Genomic DNA, 16,932 nt, shown 5'->3' on the forward strand with positions numbered 1-16,932 from the left:
TCCAGATCAATATTTCTCATATGGAACAATTGTCAGCTGTTTACAAAGTGCTGCCACCAGCCACAGTGGAAGAAAAAAATGCAGTAGTGGTAGAAGTTCATTTAGACCCAGTTTTTGTTTTCAGACCCAGGAACAAGAGCAGAAATGAGAAATTACTAAGCGTACTCTGTGCTAGACATCAGATAAATTTTCATCTCTGCCTTTGTCCACCATTAGAATAATTCCACCCTCTGCTCATTCTTTCACATTTCATTGCCCCATCCATCAAGTTTACATGTGACTTTTCTTAAAAGAAAACAGACATTTTCTTAAGTTTTTTTTTTATTTCACACTTTTCTTTTGGTTTGTACAAAAAAAATTACACCGCCTGGAAAATATACAATTTCAGAAATAAAGTAAAAGAAAAATATACAGTGGTGCTTAAAGTGGGTTAAGCAAGAGGTATAGGTTGCTAATAATTACAGAAGTGACATGCACCGAGCTTTTCCTTTGGTCTAATGTTATTTGTCTCAACGCACCCATTTTGCAAGCTCCTCTCATAACAATGGGCAAAAGAGAACACTGTGTAGAAGTGAACAGAGACTGCCTCTTCTCTTGGAATGCACGGAATTTCCAGAGTGTAGCTAAATGCCATCATCCTCTTGTAAATAGTCTCAAACTCTAGCTGGGCTACACCCTTCACAAATTTTTCTGTCTGTTCATTTGTGCGTGAAGAAGAACAAGAGGACCTGAAGCGAGAGTCACACTAAGGTAGCAGAAAACAGCTGCTCTCTATTCTAGCAATATGGCAGTTCTTCCCAGATTGGCCTAAATAGGATGACAAAACCACGGTATGCTGTACTTTGGCTGCTTCCAGCCAAAGCACCAATTCTGGGCAGTTGACTTTTTTATAGCCAGAGGAAAAAGGTTAACAAAATCTAACCAAGCTGACATAGTGAGCATGCCTTGCACTATCTGGTTTGATTCCCATGGGTTGGAACCAAAATATAAAACCTGCTCTGAGGCTCCTTTATTCAAATTTCTTCAGCCTCTTGTAACCTCGAAGAAGTTTGTTTACTTAGCCTGAAAAAAAGAAATCGCATCTCTCCAGCAAAGAGAGCACTTCAGTTTGTAGTTAACTGGCTATTTTGTCAGCCCAGTTCCTTTGGGAATGGCTTTTCTGCAGTCCATAATTCTGACTTACCCTGTTTCACTGACCTTTTTTCTCCTGAGTATACACTGGAAGACAAAGAGAGGAGGTCAGTTAACAATTTATAGCCCCCACATCTTCTTTTATAGAAGTCCAGGTGGGTTCACGTGACCCTCTACAAACAGAACTTTTTTTCTTTGAAAGGAGCTCCTTGCAGTTGTCACTGGCCTGTGAGGGTAGGAAATCAGCAGTAGGTCTGGACTGAGTATCTACTGAAGTTGTTGTATCCAAATGCAATCAATAAATGTGGTTCATGTATAGGTGCATGGACAGCTTTAAAAGAGAGGAGGCTGCAGACTAGGCACCATATTCTAGTATGCAATTAGTCTTGACCATATTACAAAAGTAGACAAGTAGTTATTGTACCTCAACAGGACAGACTGCCGTGCAAACATTTGTAGGACTTCACAATGATCATGGTTCAGACAAGACCAGATCTTGCAAAAATCATGGGAAGGGAATATGGATGCCTGGGAAACTGAGTTTCTGGAACTATAGAGGATACTGTACAAGACTAAAAGGTAAAATGTAAAGGTTCCCCCGCTAGTCGTTTCCGACTCTAGGGGCCGGTACTCATCTCCGTTTCAAAGCCGAAGAGCCAGCGCTTGTCCGAGGACGTCTCCGTGGTCATGTGGCCGGCATGACTAGACGCCAAAGGTGCACGGAACGCTGTTACCTTCCCACCGTAGTGGTCCCTATTTTTCTACTTGCATTTTTACGTGCTTTCGAACTGCTAGGCTGGCAGAAGCTGGGACGAGTAACAGGCACTCACTCTGTTACGCGGTACTCGGGATTCAACCCGCCAAACTGCCAACCTTCTGATCGACAAACTCAGCATCCTAGCCCACTGAGCCACCGCGTCCCTTACTGTACGAGACTATTATCAGGGAAATGCAGGAGATTTAAACTCAGCCATCTTTGACCCTGATATGAACGGGACGTGGATGTTGGTGAGCAAACAGGTAGAGGCTGGATGAAGGTGAGTGGTGAGAGAGACATACCCAGGCAAGCAAGGTCATGACAAAGATACTCTGAGTAGCGTTCCGACCAAAGACAGAAAGGTAAGTAAGAGAGAGTGGAAAGTCATCCAGATCCCATCATAGCAAATAGCTATGCTATGCTTAGGCTTTTTTTTTTACTCACCCTTCAAGAATGGGGAGGAGGGTAGCAATGGCAGTGGAGCCAAAATATTTGGTATAGAGCTGGGATGAGAGGTTGAGGGGAACAGATATTCTGGAATTCTTTTAAAAAACAAAGAAATTAAAATAAGTGCACAAAATCTAGTGCCTCTGAATCTGCCAAATTTTGGTGCTGTAATCTAGAGATAGGCTCCTGGGATAACCAAATAGATCCTGAGTCTGTTTTAAGAATCTTTGGCTTTTATAATACACTCCTATATATGCCTACCAAGAAGCAAGTCCCACTGAGTTGAACAGCCTTACTCTCAGGTAAGTCTATAATATGGATGCAGCAATATGTTTTGGGGGGAGGGGGATTAGGTGAGAGAGAGACTAGGTCTGTTTCCACAGTACTGAATATGCTTTCCCTTAAAAAAATACTTAGCATAGGGTCTTCCTACAAAGCTTTAGGTGGGAGAAGCCAAAGGACTGCAAGTATTCCATAATTATTATTTTTTGGCTTTTAAAAACAACAGAATTTGGAATACTGAGAATCAGTTTTGAACCTAGTATAATTTATTAATATTTTGTCCTATAAAAAGAAATAAGCTTGGAGTAATGCCCAGATCCCTAATTCTTTGGCCCACATCATCTATTGGCCAAAGAATTGCCTACAAAGGTCCTTGTCCTTCATAACTACAGGAAGCATGTGCAAAAGAGGAAATAAATGCAAATGTATTTCATATGCATAGTAACAGGGTCCATAGTACAGGTTTTGATTGTATGCATTTATGTGTTTGGATTTCAGAAAAGATATATTTCACATACAGCAGAGAAGTGGGCTAAAAATCCAAGAAAAGCCTTGTAAAGACAAAGCTTCCTCAGCCAGTCTAAAACCTGCATCTAACTGGATTAGCAGCTAATTAGCTGTTGAACAGCCAAATCTCCCAAAATTCAGTAAGTGGTGACTGACAGTCCATTGGATCATTACATAAAGGTAACAGAAGAACAGAGTAGAAGCAAAAGTGCTCTACACAATCTTGGCATTCCCATCCATGCAAGTCTCATCTCCAACTAGCCCAAAGAGCAACAGGCAAGTGGTGATTCCCAAGGTCTTATGGAAAGCTAATTAATATTGGGACTTGAAAGGCAGCACCATTTAACAGCCTCTTGCAAAAACAAAGGCTATTCCTGCTTCATTTTCAGTGAAATGCTGGAATAAAGGCTGCTGCTGCTGCTGCTTTCAAAGGAAGGATTTGCACTTTCCTTCTCCTAGGTTGACCAGGAAATCTTTAACCAGGTCTTCCTATACCTCTTAGAGTTAAGGCCAGCTGCCTAGTTTCACACACTATTCTACTTTTAATAGCCATTAAACTGTTGACTTACTGAGAGGTCATGACCAAGATTAAGTGACAGAACAAGTTCTATCACTGGGATTTATGACTGGAAAGGTAGCTCTTTCCACTACTGAACTGAGGCGCACTGCATTCTCAGTTGCTCAGTCACATAAAATCCCAGGGAAAAATGCTCCAGCCTGACCAGTATCCCTTTGTGGGAGTGTGACCCATTCAATACGGCTTCCACAGGCACGTTCAGATCTCAGTAGCTGCAATCTCCTCCAAGCAGATGCCTTCACTTCCATGCAGCTCATATTCATCCATGTCCCGGGCCTCAAGTTCAAGACTGAGATGGCGCAGTTGGCACTCTAAATCACGATTGTGCCGATACATCTGGATGTAATTATGCTGGAGTTGCTTCTGGTAGCGGATGACCCTGTCCTTCTCACTTTGCCAAGTGAGACGCTCAGCCTGGAAAACTTCCCGTTGCTCCTCCCCACGGTGCCGCTCACACAATAGCTCTGTGCGCAGCCGTTCAGCTTGTGCACGCAAACCCTGCAGGGTATCCGCTGCTTGTCGCTGAGCTTTTACCTCATCACATTCAGCCATCAGGGGACAGAGTTCTCCACTAGTGCTGCGCAAAGCATCTAATTCGTGCTCCAACCGCCCTACCTTCTCACGCAGCAGCTCTGCTTCACTCTTGCGCCTGGCCAACTCATTGGCACACACTTCTAACTCCATTGCCTTGGTACGGGCCATCTCCTGCAAACTCAAGGCCTGTTCTTCGCTCGTCTGCAGATCAGCCCGTGCTTCTCTCAGTTGGGCCCTTAGTAACACGAGCTCATTACCCCGCTGCACGACCTCTGCCTGAGACTCCTTCAGCTGTTGCTTCAGCAATGAGATCTCACCTGACTTCTGGCAAACCTGGTGGGAAGGAAAAGAGATATAAGGTGACAGGGAATGTGCCACAATGTTCCATTTCAAGTTCAGAAGAGCTAAGATCTGATTCTGCGATGTGAATGATGAGAGTACCTGTTTCTCTTTCAATTCAGGAATAAAAATGGACTCGGGCAGATCACAACTCAAAGTTGCCTTCAGGTCAGCAGAGAATGAGATTGAAAAGACTTCAAACAACCCAATAATGTCAATGTGAACATTCTCCTATACTTCTCCGTAGATCAGCAAACAGAAAGTATTTCAGGGTAACAGAAAATTTCTTCTCTCATTATTTCCCGTTCTGCTGTCTTTCCCCACATTATTTCCAATACCATTACCAGAATACTATTAAAAAGTGAGTGTTTATCTGGGATCATATTACCCCTTGCTTTACTTTTTCTTTTTACAATTCTTTAGTTCCTTAATTCGTGGTAGAGTCAGGATAGAGTGTTCTGTACCAGCCTGCTACCGGCCCTGCAGATAAGGCAGGGACAACCCCTTTTATAAGAAGGCAAGAGGCTGGAACTAAGCCTGCCAAATTTATTAACATAAAAACATAAAGAGAGCAAAGAGAGCAAACACGAACCATGAAACAGGAGCTATTCAAGCGGTTGCCTTCAGCAAACCAGCCCTCCCACGCATTCCCCTTTTATACAGTTCAGGGCGTGGCTTCTCTCTGCCTCCTTCCGAGGTGCCCCATTGCCTTCCTCTGTTTACTCCTGATTGCCTCCTGCGTCGGGCGTCCTTGAACAGGGCCAGCTGTGGGTCATCTTCATCCACGCTGTCAGGCTCACACAGCTGGGTCTGCATCGTGACCAGATGGGAGGGGCCTGGCTGAGGGCTCTCATCAGCAACCTCTCCAACACCCCCCTCCTCCTCTGAATCATCCGACCCAAATGCCAAACCCACAGGCTGACCCTGAATCACAACATAGAGCTTGAGTGTTTACTGGCAGGATGCCCTTTCTGACACCTACAAGGAGCAGATATTTCTTGTCTTTATGTTCTAGGAAACATCTGCCACTACCTAGGACTGAACTTTCAACCTTCTGAGAGGGAGGTGAGCATCTTCACCACTAGGCCACCACACTGCTCATTTAATCACAATTAACCGAGTAAAATACACTTGGTTGAATCTATACAACACACTGAACTATAAACTAGAGATAACAATCTATACAAAATAGAATCATATTTTATGACTTAATATAATGTGTGAACTGTGTGTTAGAGAGTCCATGGGAGCGCTAGTGTGACCGATTTGCAAAAACATTTAAAAAGGTGGTGCGGTATAATTCTATGGTACAACCGGAAAAGTGAGCTTGATCTCTCCAATCTGTCCTTGTCTAGCTGGAGGGAGAATGAGAATCCCCATTCCTAATGCTGATGCCTCGTTCAGTTCCACGTTCAGTTTCAAGAACTATGGAAGAGCATCCCCCCCCACACACACACACTTACCTCCCACTTGGTCTCTTCCAACCGGGGACCCAGCTCGGTGTGTTCCCGCTCAAAGGTGGCACAGCGTTGCTCCAGCAGCTCACGCTCTGCCAGCAGCTGAACAAAATCCTCCTGGAGTTTCTTCTTCTCCTGCTGCAGCTGGTAAATCTGTAGTTGCAACACCTGCTGACTACGCTGAGCCTTTTGGGCTGATTGCTGCAACTTAGCACTGAAGCCCTGCCGGAGCTCTTCCATCTCCTCTTCACAGCGCCTCTGCTTTTCCTCATATACCTGGAAGGAAGGTGGGGAAAACCAGTGTTAGAAACTAGCCCTGATATATAACCTTGGATTCTTCAGTTCACCACAGAATAGTCCCTTTGTATCCTGGGCTTTCTGTAACTGTGGTCCTTCCTCCCAAAATTTGCCTCAAACAAGGAGGTCAATGTTACTCCTTTGCAGAACTGTATTTCCTTTAAGTTCTCAAGAAGACAGTAAATTGTGGGCAGCCTGTTAAGGAAGACCCTGGACTATAAATATTAAAGGAGGACAGAATTATACATCTAAGAGTGCCACAGTTGTTGTTTCGAGACAGAAAGAGAACAAAGTTTCAGAAAGAGATCAAAACAGAGATGATAGTGCAAAAACAAACCAACCATGATCCAGAGTGTGAAGCAAACAACCCTGAGATCTATTTGACCATTTTAAAAATAAAAGCAAGAAGGACAGAAATATATACAATTCTGTATGGTGAAGAGATTGGAAAGGAAAAATGGTTTTACATCTTTTCTAACACTACTCTCTGAGATTAACCCACTGAAACTCAGCAACAGAGGATTCAGGAACCAATGTTTATTTTCATAGCACCTAGTTGAAACTGAATTTTATTACAAAATGAAGTGATGAGAGCTACCAATTTAGATGTGCTTTAAAAGGGAATTAGGCAAATTCATGAAGCACTTCACTATTAGTCATGATGGCAATATGCCACCTCCAAGATCAGAAGCAGCTTGCCTTTGCCTACTAAGATTTTCAGCACATAACAAAGCTATAAGACTGACATCTAGCTGACCACTCTGAGATACAAGATTTTAGACTAGGTAACTTTTTAAATGGCCCAACAGCAGTCTTCTTAACAGCAGGTTTATTGGCAAGAAGATTTTGGATGTAGGTACCTGCAACCATTCTTAGGTCCCATTAGATCTCAGCAGAAATACTCCAAAATTAACCACCTATATCATAAATGATAATAGAAATTATAAGATAAGATTCCAGGAATTACTTATATGGAGGAAAGATCAAAGGGATACAAGTTGAAGCAGCTAATAATTTTCACAATAATGAAAATTAAATTATATTGCTAATTAATCCTTACAGAGGACAAATTGTTTCACAGCAGTATTCCACTCAGTGCTGTAAACATCCACCCTTTTTTTTCCACTGAAGCTGCCAAAAATAAGGGAAAAACAAATCTGGCACTTGGCCTATCTGGCCCTGAAGGAAGCTCAGATTTCCTGCAAGTTATTGAATATAATCCAACCAGTTCCAGCCCTATACCAGCCGCTAAATGGAAGTTGCCTATCAGTCACTGATAAAGGCAGCTTTCCTACAGAAGCAGTCTTTAGACAACATACATTCCCTCCCGCCCCGTATATTAGAAAGAGCAATAAGATACCCTCACTCCCACCCCCAGGTTACCTGGCAAATGGCCACCTCATTCTCATCCAGACTCTCTCTTAAATGCTGCAGCTCGGCTTCACGCTCCCTCAGCTTCTCTTCAAGTTCATGGACAAGAAGGGCTTCGTCCGCGCCACTGTGCATAGGGGAACGCCCCCCACAGGAGCCGCTGTCAGAGGAAGGATGCCCACGGCCATTCAGGGAACCCGTGCTCTTGCTTGAGGACGACCGCCCACTGTCTGAATTTGATGGGCCAGTAAGACCGCGTGAACTGCCGCTGCCATGGCTGTCAAGGTTAGCATGGCCTATGGAGATACTGACTGGCTCTATTTGCTGGCTGCCCCCAGTGCTGTATGTGGGAAGGCTCGAGAGGGAATTACGCCCAGAGTCTGACATTGTCCCAGAGTGGGAGCTGGCATGGCAGCTCAAAGAACTGAGCTTCTCTGCAGTGCTTACAGCATTGGCACCAAAGAGCTGGGCTAGGCTGGATTGGCTCTCAGAGAGCACCGAAGTCCCAGGACGCAGAACCAAGTGGCTCTGCAGTGGCAGGTTGCGGTTCTTGGGCATAACTGGTTTGAAGGCTGTGGGGCGAATTAGCGTCTTCTCCATGTTCTGAGAAACAGCAGAAAGCAGAACTTAATGAAGGAAGGACATATTAACTAAAACCCTCTCCCATTAATATGCTTTCAGTAAGCCTCAAGCAGAAATACCATATTTCACAAACAAAAAGATGGCTCCCCTTTATCCTCATTTCAGATAGTGTGTTGATCCGGTTAGGAACAGTTCCCAGCCTAGGAAGGCTATCACAATTGGCCACTTACAGCCAACAGAGATAGAAACAACTCACAACATTATTTAATCAGTGTAGACTGGATGGCGGATCTTCCTTACTCCTCTGTCCTAGGGAAGCAAAGGCGGGGGGGGAGCCCTCATTGATATTATATGTTTTCTCAAAAGGTGAACCACTTGCTTCCACTACAAGATTAAAGTGTAGGGAAAGTTTGGCAGACCCACTTTTTTTTGTAGTCCCCCAAAACATTCAGGATTATGCCAAAAAAGTTCTTAGCACACATATTAAAGAAGAATGGTATAGTTTTTCCTCCATTATTTTATAAAAGTCAAGTGAAATAAATATGTCTCCCAAAAACTGAGCCTATCCATTTCATTTGTGTGGGAAGAACTAAAGCTCAAAAATGATTAAAGGGCCCAAAATTCTAGGTCTAGCTCTAAGGTGAAATCATCTCCCTTGGCTACCAGGGGGAAAAAAATATCAAACGAAGCATATGTTCTCCGAGCCTAGTCACAAATAGATAGCTCTAAATGGAAAGATCTAATGGTCCTGCCAAAATATCGTCTCCTCTTACCTTCTCAAGTTTCCCTGAAACAGGAACCAACTTGGGAGGTGGTCCACGGACGATGCCGCTCCGTGGCTTGTCATCCTGCAGATCTTCTGCATCACTACAAGGGCTGATGGGGGACACAGCTTCAGCCCAGTCTTCTTCATTGCCGTAAGCGTAGGTGCTCTTCTTCGTAGGGAGTCCATGACACAGAAGCTCTTGGGAGCCAGCATTTCCATGCAGGGGGAAAGCACCAAACTCAGAGGTGGCCTTATGGCAAGGCCGACCCGAAATAAGGCTACTGACGCTTCCCATGTCTGCAGGGGATGAGCTGGCACTAGCACAGAGTTGGGAAGCCCCTTCAGTGGCAGATTCAATGGAGACAGGCAAGGTCTGCACTATGGCCATGATGTTCACAGTAACGCCTTTGCAGGTGATCTTTAAAGAAAGAAAGAAAATATAAACTGAGATCAGGCACTAAGGACGGTTAAGATTACTTTGAGCTTTGGCTATTTTTATGAAATGCATGAAAATATGATTTTCTGCAAATCTGGGCTAAGTCTTATGTTCTGTGAGGCTGGGTTCACATAACAAAAAACTATGCCTAAAATAAATCTACACTTTACCTCAATGTGGTGACCTGGATCATACAACGTATTAACAAATGACCCAACCCCATTTTTTTCTCACTCTAGTGTCTGATTTCCAGTTACTTTTAAACTGTATCTAGGACAGTTGTTTGGAACTACGGTATTAATTTTATGACTTAGATGATTGGCAAAAATAGTTATTTTCTGTTGCCTAAGTAATTAAAAGTTTAAGGAGATATCAAATTGCAATGAAGCATAATATACTAACTGTAGCTGAAGTCAAGACCCTCACTCTTCTTCTCCTATTTCAATGTAATATATTATTGTCAGTCATATTTAGAGAATGATTTTTAATAACATGGGGGGAAAGAAATAACAGTAACTGATGGATATATACAGGTTTATTGAAAAACTTTACTGCCAGTTTCATTAGAAACGGTTACTGCCTACTGTGCTAAATTAAATCAGTTGAATGGCATTTCTCAATATTATTACTATAGTCTTAAGTCATAGAAATTTGGTTCATTAAAAGGAAATGGAGGACAAGAGTTTTGAGAAAAACATTCTTTTACCAATTACTGCTAGATAACAGTAAGCAATGCAACTTCCACCTTCCTCCCCCTTCTCTCTCTCTTTCACACACACACACACACACACACACAAACAGAGAGAGAGAGAGAGAGAGAGAGAGAGAGAGAGAGAGAGAGAGAGAGAGAGAGAACAAGAACACAGCAGCCTGTCTAACCCTCCCAACATTAATTCAATTTCCTATATATAAAACAGTGCATGTCCTCCCTCTGTCCCCTGCCACATAAGCTGGTGTTTTATGAAAATGATATCAGCAGAAGAGATAGTAAAGTGATTCACATTCTTGCTATGTCTAGAGAGAAATGGGGGGCAGGGCTCAATTTTCTGACTCAGGATCCAATTCCCAGACTTGGCGTCTATTAAGGCCAAGACAAGCCAGCCCTGGGACACCATAAAGTTGTTTATTAGTTCCCAGCTCCATGCTCTACCAGACTACGGGTCATTGGAAAGATCTGTTAAAAAGGCTAAATGGAAAACCTCAACAAGTAGAAGGTAAAGCAAAGCAAAAAATAAGCTAAAGAGCAAATTTGGATATTTCACATTTCATTCACATAGGAAACATTAGTGATCCATCTATTTCATTCAATTGTTATGCAGAGGCTGGTGTCAGTCAAAGAAACATGCTGGAGACCTTGGGCCAGTCCAACTACTGCACAATGTTGTTCGGGAAGGGGAATTGGACAGTGAAGTATTATGTACGGACTGCCCTGATCTTCTGGAGACAAGATAATAAAAAAAACTTTCTGAATTAGACTAAACTAAGATTGGGCAAATTATGATTCAGCATATTACAGAAATCCAGCCCATATGTGCCTTTACTGGCGTTTTGTGGTCATAAAGTCATAGCCCCAATTAAACCATAACATGGATTACTTACTTGGATGCACCATCTTAGCATACCATGCCAACGCAACAACTATACTTTGTTATATTAAGTTTAGCACGTTACGTGAATCCAGCCAAAACACATTCAAAGTGCAGATTAAGAGGAGCCAGGAAATGATATTTTAACTTATTACAAACAGAAGAAGGAAAATCTTCCTAGAATAAGATTAAAGCCTACTTTCTTTGGATAGTGATGGTAGGGTATGTTTTTTTTTCCCTTCCCTTGATGCAGGCAGACTTGCTAAATAAAGCATCAGATCTTAAAGAGATTATGGTGTTTGCAAATCTTCCCATACTTCTCATGCCCTGGAGTTCTTATGCAGATGCTATGTTTACATGAAAACCTCACTCAATTTTACTGGGATGAGGTGTTTGAGTGGGAGGAGAGTTTTTTTTTGTTTTGTTTGCTGAAAATGCCTCAAGTCTAATTTTGCATCTATTCAGTGTTGTTCTAAAAAGATGCTACACATGAGTTGCTGTGAAAGTATCTGTGTGCATGTGTATGCACAATATCTAAATCAGAAAGATTCGGCATAGTTCATTTAATGTTTCATTGCCGACCTCAAAATTATTCAGCAGCAGTGGAGCTCCTGTGCATGTGTCACAGCACATACATACATCTCCACTCAGAAATGTTCAGACACAGAGACCTCTGGCACACATACCCAAGTGGCAGGAGTAGCATAAGATCCGTTATCATTTACAGAGCATTTTAACCTTCTTTCCAGGCAACTTGGGAAGGGGGCTCCTCTCTCAGGCTTTTATTTCAAAGGAGGGGGAAATAATAATAATAATAATAAACCTTTATTGTCAAAGTACAACATGTGTACATTGAGATTAGCTGAGCCAAAACAGCCTCATCTGGAAAGAAGATCGGCCTCTCCTGGCCCTTCAAGCTCTGGGGATTATTAATGTGGATGACCTCTACCTACACCGTGATCGTTTATTCCAGCTGCCTCTCCCAAGTATAAAGGGCTGGTATGGGTAATTTTAATAATAGATCTATCTGCCTCCAAGAAAATCTGAGTATGTCTGTTATCCACCTGCTTTGGCACTGTTTACAAGCGTTTTCCTTCCGCAGTTGTTCAAGTCTCACAGGACTCGGAAGCATTTCTACTTAACAAAAAATAAATAAATAAATCACGGACCAAAAAAAAATGTTACATAAAATATTTTCGTAAATGCATCCCAGAATACCACTTGTGCTTTCTGCAAGAGCATTCTCGCGTTAATTACTGTGAAGTGTAGGAGGCACTTTATCCATTCGGGACCTGCAAAATACTTGTCTGGGGCGATAAAAACAAGGATTCCAGGAAGGTTTTCCCCCTGCTTTGCCAGCAACAAAGGAGAGCGCTGGGGGGGAGGGAAGTCCAAGTAGCAGCAACGGTAACAGCTGCCCTCCTCCACTTCTGCCAACTCGGCCTCCCCCCTCCCTTTGCTGCTGCCTCTAGTGCAGATTTCCTTTTTATAACCTGCCCTTTGTGGTGTGCTTTAAATAGAAAAAAACGCCTGTATCTCCTGCTCCTGCTGGCAGTTCAGGATCATGAAGTGGAACTAACTCGCATTTATTTTAACCTTAGGCACTAGACCAGCCCTCGCTCAGCTCCATTTTGGGCAGAGCTGGATGTCATTAGTACTGCAAAAACAAGGGATCTGCTGAGGAGATGAGGAAATCTCTATGACCTCCGATTTAATATTTTGGCTATGCATCTCTTTCTTTTTGCAAACATTTGCTTCTCTCCCACTCTCCGCTCTCTAAGGAAAGACAGACCCCTCCCAGGGTGTAAAGGGGCTCAGAGTTCATTGCCCCTTTTGCTGGAATGAATTAAAGTGAAAGACTCTGCTCTTTATTTTAAAGCAAGGACAAGTCTCTGGATAAGGCCTCTCGAGTTAAATCTATAAATGCAGACATGTAAATTAGAATTACAGGTAGTCCTTGACTTACAACCACTGTTTAATGACCATTTAATGATTTACGACCAGTTCTCACACTTACCATGGCTCCATCATCCCCACATGACCAAACTTTGGGTGCTTGGCAACTGGCACGTATTTACAATGGTTTCAGTAGTCACGGGCCCTGGGACTGCCATTTGCAGTCTTCCTAGGGAGTTTCTGATAAGCGAAGTTAATGGGGGAAGAAAGATTCACTTAACGACCGCATGATTAACTTAACAACGTAGTGATTCTCTTAACCATGGCAAAAAGGTTGTAAAATGAGGCATAACTCACTTAACAACTGCCTTGTTTATCAAAGGGAATTTTGGGCTCAATTGTGGTCATAAGTCAAGGACTATCTGCACTTAAGACTGAGGCAACCATCAATTCTAGAGGGAACAAAAAGTGCAATTTGTATCTCTGATAAAGTAACCCTTTCCCCCAAATATGGTCAGAAAGTTTACAAGACATGAATACTGAGCAAAAATTATTGAAGACAAAGAGTAACGTCCTCACTGCTACAGATTATCAAGCAAAACCTAATGTGTAATACAGAGTCCTGTTACGTAAGCTTTAATAAAACAAAGAAAATACAATGATAATACGTAAAATCAGATTAAGTTAGATCCTGAATGTCTCATGATTCTATGATCTATCATTCCAATAGGGCAGGGGTGTCAAACTCAATTTCATTGAGGGCCGGATAAGCATTGCAGTTGCCCTCAAGGGGCCGGGTGGGTATGGCCAGGGTGGGTGTGGCCTACTGGGTGGGCGTGGCTAGAGTGCGTATGGCCTACTGGGTGGGCATACATCGTTCGCATCAAGGGTGCCTATGGGGGCCTGGGCAGGAGTGGGACAGATCTGAGGGTCTCTGGCAGGAGGAGGGTCTCTGGGCCAGGGCCAAGGCAGTGGGGGCCGTTCCCTCACTGTTTCCAGGATGGCTTCATGGGCTGCATGAAACCACTTCGCGGGCCGGATCTGGCCCCCAGGCCTTGTGTTTGACATGTCTGCAATAGGGAGTCCCTCTGAATATTGTGAATGTAGCTCCTATTATTTCTGACCATCCCCAGCCATGTTGACTGTTGCTGCCAGTTATAAAAAACAATCAAAAGACAATTCATTCAGTTATTACTAATTTTCAGAGATCAAACACTGACCAAGTTTTCTTCTTGTATTACAATTATTCAGTTCATCAACCCAATAAGTTTGCATCATTAACAATTAGTTCTATATTATTCCACTTTTCTTATCATCTCCTTTCATTATTCCTCTCTGCCCTCACCCACAGCTGTGTGAGTACATTTAACCTTCTGCTAACTATACTCCATGCATCAGATGAGGTCAGCTGTGATCCATCAAAAGCTTGTGCCACAACAAACTACTTTGTCCAGTACATCATATAAGATATTTTGTTATTTTTGCCACCAAAAAACCCAAGCACAGCTACTCCTCCAGAAACAATAGGAGGGAATCCTCCTGGACCATAATATGGTAAAAGGTAAACGTAAAGGTTCCCCCCACACACGCGTGCCAGTCGTTTCCAACTCTAGGGGCCGGTGCTCATCTCCGTTTCAAAGCCGAAGAGCCAGCGCTTGTCCGAGGACGTCTCCATGGTCATGTGGCCGGCATGACTAGACGCCAAAGGCGCACGGAACGCTGTTACTTTCCCACCATAGTGGTCCCTATTTTTCTACTTGCATTTTTACATGCTTTCGAACTGCTAGGTTGGCAGAAGCTGGGATGAGTAACAGGCGCTCACTCTGTTACACGGCACTTGGGATTCGACCGCCAAACTGCCAACAGTCTGATTGACAAGCTCAGCGTACTAACCCACTGAGCCACCGTGTCCCTCATAATATGGTACTATCAAGATATTCTGGACTATAGCTCACATAATTCCTAGTTAGCATGGTCACTTCTTCTTAGGCTAGAACTGCAAGTTGCCTGAGTTTGAACAATTCTGTTCAGTTCAGTATTCTTTCTATTCACTGGCAGCAACTGTTTTCCAATTCTAGTCGTAGTTGTAGCTGATGATGCTAGTTAGTGGACCCAGAATCTTAACAGAATAACAAAATAACATTGGACAGGACCTTGGGGATCTTCTAATCCAACTCCCTGCTCAAGCAGCAACCCTACTATACCATGTCAGTGAAATGTTTGTCTCTTCTTAAAAACTTCCAGTGTTGGAGCAGTCACAGCTTCTAGAGGCAGGTTGTTCCACTGATTAATTATTTTGTGAGGAAATTTCTCCTTAGTTCTAGGATGCTTCTCATCTTGATTAGTTTCCACCCACTGCTTTTTGTGTTCAGGTGCTCTGGAGCAAGGGGTCCCCAACTCCCAGGTTGCGGCCCACTACCAGGCCATGGTTTGGAACTCTGGCCATACGAGTGGTGAGCACTTATGCACAGCTCCATTCATGAGAGTGGTGGGCGCTTGTGAGTGGAGCTTCACAAGCACCCACCACTCGCACAAGTTGAGCTGCGTGCGTGAGCGGCAGGTACTTACACTCACACGCACACCTCCACTTGCACAAGCAACAGGAACTTGCACTTGCACTTGGAGCTGTGCACGCATGCAGGCCCGTGCCTGCCACTCACACGGAACTATCCTCCCTTCCCCCCGTGTTGGGCCGCCAAGCTGGAAAGATTTTGGACCACTGCTCTGGAGGAGAAATGACCCCCTCTTCTTTGTGGCAGTCCCTTAGATATTGGAACACTGCTTTCATTTCACACCTAGTCCTTCTTTTCATTAAACTAGCCATACCGAATTCCTGCAACTGTTCTTCAGATGTTTTATCCTTCAGTCCCCTAGCCATCTTTGTTGCTCTTCTCTTCACTCTTTCTAGAAATTCAACATCTTTTTTATACGGTGGCAACCAAAACTGGATGTAATATTCCAAGTGTGGTCTTATTAAGGCATTATAAGGTGGTATTAACACTTCACTTGAACGCTATCAGCATTGACAAAATGACCATCAGTCAATTGCAGCTTTACTTGGAACAGCTTACATCCTGCTAAAATACTTGAACACCATTAATAATATCTGCCTATCCCAGGCCCTTAATGAGAACTCGATAGGTGGATAAAAATGACAAATCCAGTCTAAACATCTGGCTGACTGTGCAGTGAACCATAATAATCAAAATTGAAAGATTATGGGATAAACCAGCCATGGTAGCTCCAGTGGTTACCAGTACCTTGGATACATACCAAAAAATCTTGGGATAGCAAGTAGAAAATATGTGCATTGACAAAATTTCCAACTGTCAATTACAAAAGCCCACATTTCTCAGGTCCAGATATATTCTATATGATATCCTAGGTTCTTGGGAAGAACTTGATGCATATGAAGGCCAAAGCTGTGGCAGGTAAGGTTTCACATTTTTGTGTATATAATAATAATTTAGAAATTTGCTTTGCAGAAAACAAGCTTCTTTTTAAATTTATTTTTAATTGTTTAAAATATTGGCAAATACAGCGAGGCAAAGAGTGGTATTTGTAGGCATATTGGTACCCCAGGCTCTACACCAGACTTCAGAAAAAGACCCATGGACAGTTAATTTTGGCAAAGGGAACACATGATTGGATCAAAGCTTTGAGCTGGTAGAAATAAAAGATGAAATACAATTTGCCCAGGGTCATGGATGTCTATAGGCAGAAATGATACCATGTGCATCATGATGTCATCTTTCAAATCATGTGAATTATGTAGTAGGCATCAATTGCATCCCAAAGTAATTAGCATGTCAAATAATCCATGTCATTTCCATAATAACATCATAATGTACATGATATCATTGTGGCCAATGGACACTTTAAGTTGAAATTAGAAATGTAAAATCTGGGGGGGACACTTCAGAAGAAATTAAAACCGAAAGGTCAGAGGAAACAATAGAATGACCAC

At 42.9% G+C, this 16,932-nt stretch overlaps 1 protein-coding gene across 6 annotated transcripts in view; it reads right to left on the bottom strand.

The window, feature by feature from the left end:
* Positions 1-3,899: 3,899 nt before the first annotated feature.
* LZTS2 (leucine zipper tumor suppressor 2) overlaps positions 3,900-16,932 on the bottom strand; it is a gene marked incomplete at both ends in the record, with an annotated part of 62,369 nt that continues 49,336 nt past the window's right edge. For all 6 annotated transcript variants that reach the window (XM_083363678.1, XM_083363679.1, XM_083363674.1 and 3 more), the window contains 4 exons: positions 3,900-4,568; positions 6,038-6,307; positions 7,712-8,302; positions 9,055-9,465. In XM_083363678.1, the coding sequence (XP_083219804.1) occupies positions 3,900-4,568; positions 6,038-6,307; positions 7,712-8,302; positions 9,055-9,435 (1,911 nt within the window). The remainder of the gene's footprint in view (positions 4,569-6,037; positions 6,308-7,711; positions 8,303-9,054; positions 9,466-16,932) is intronic.

Source organism: Vipera ursinii (assembly GCF_947247035.1).
Source record: "Vipera ursinii genome assembly, chromosome: 5".
Taxonomy (NCBI): Eukaryota; Metazoa; Chordata; class Lepidosauria; order Squamata; family Viperidae; genus Vipera; species Vipera ursinii.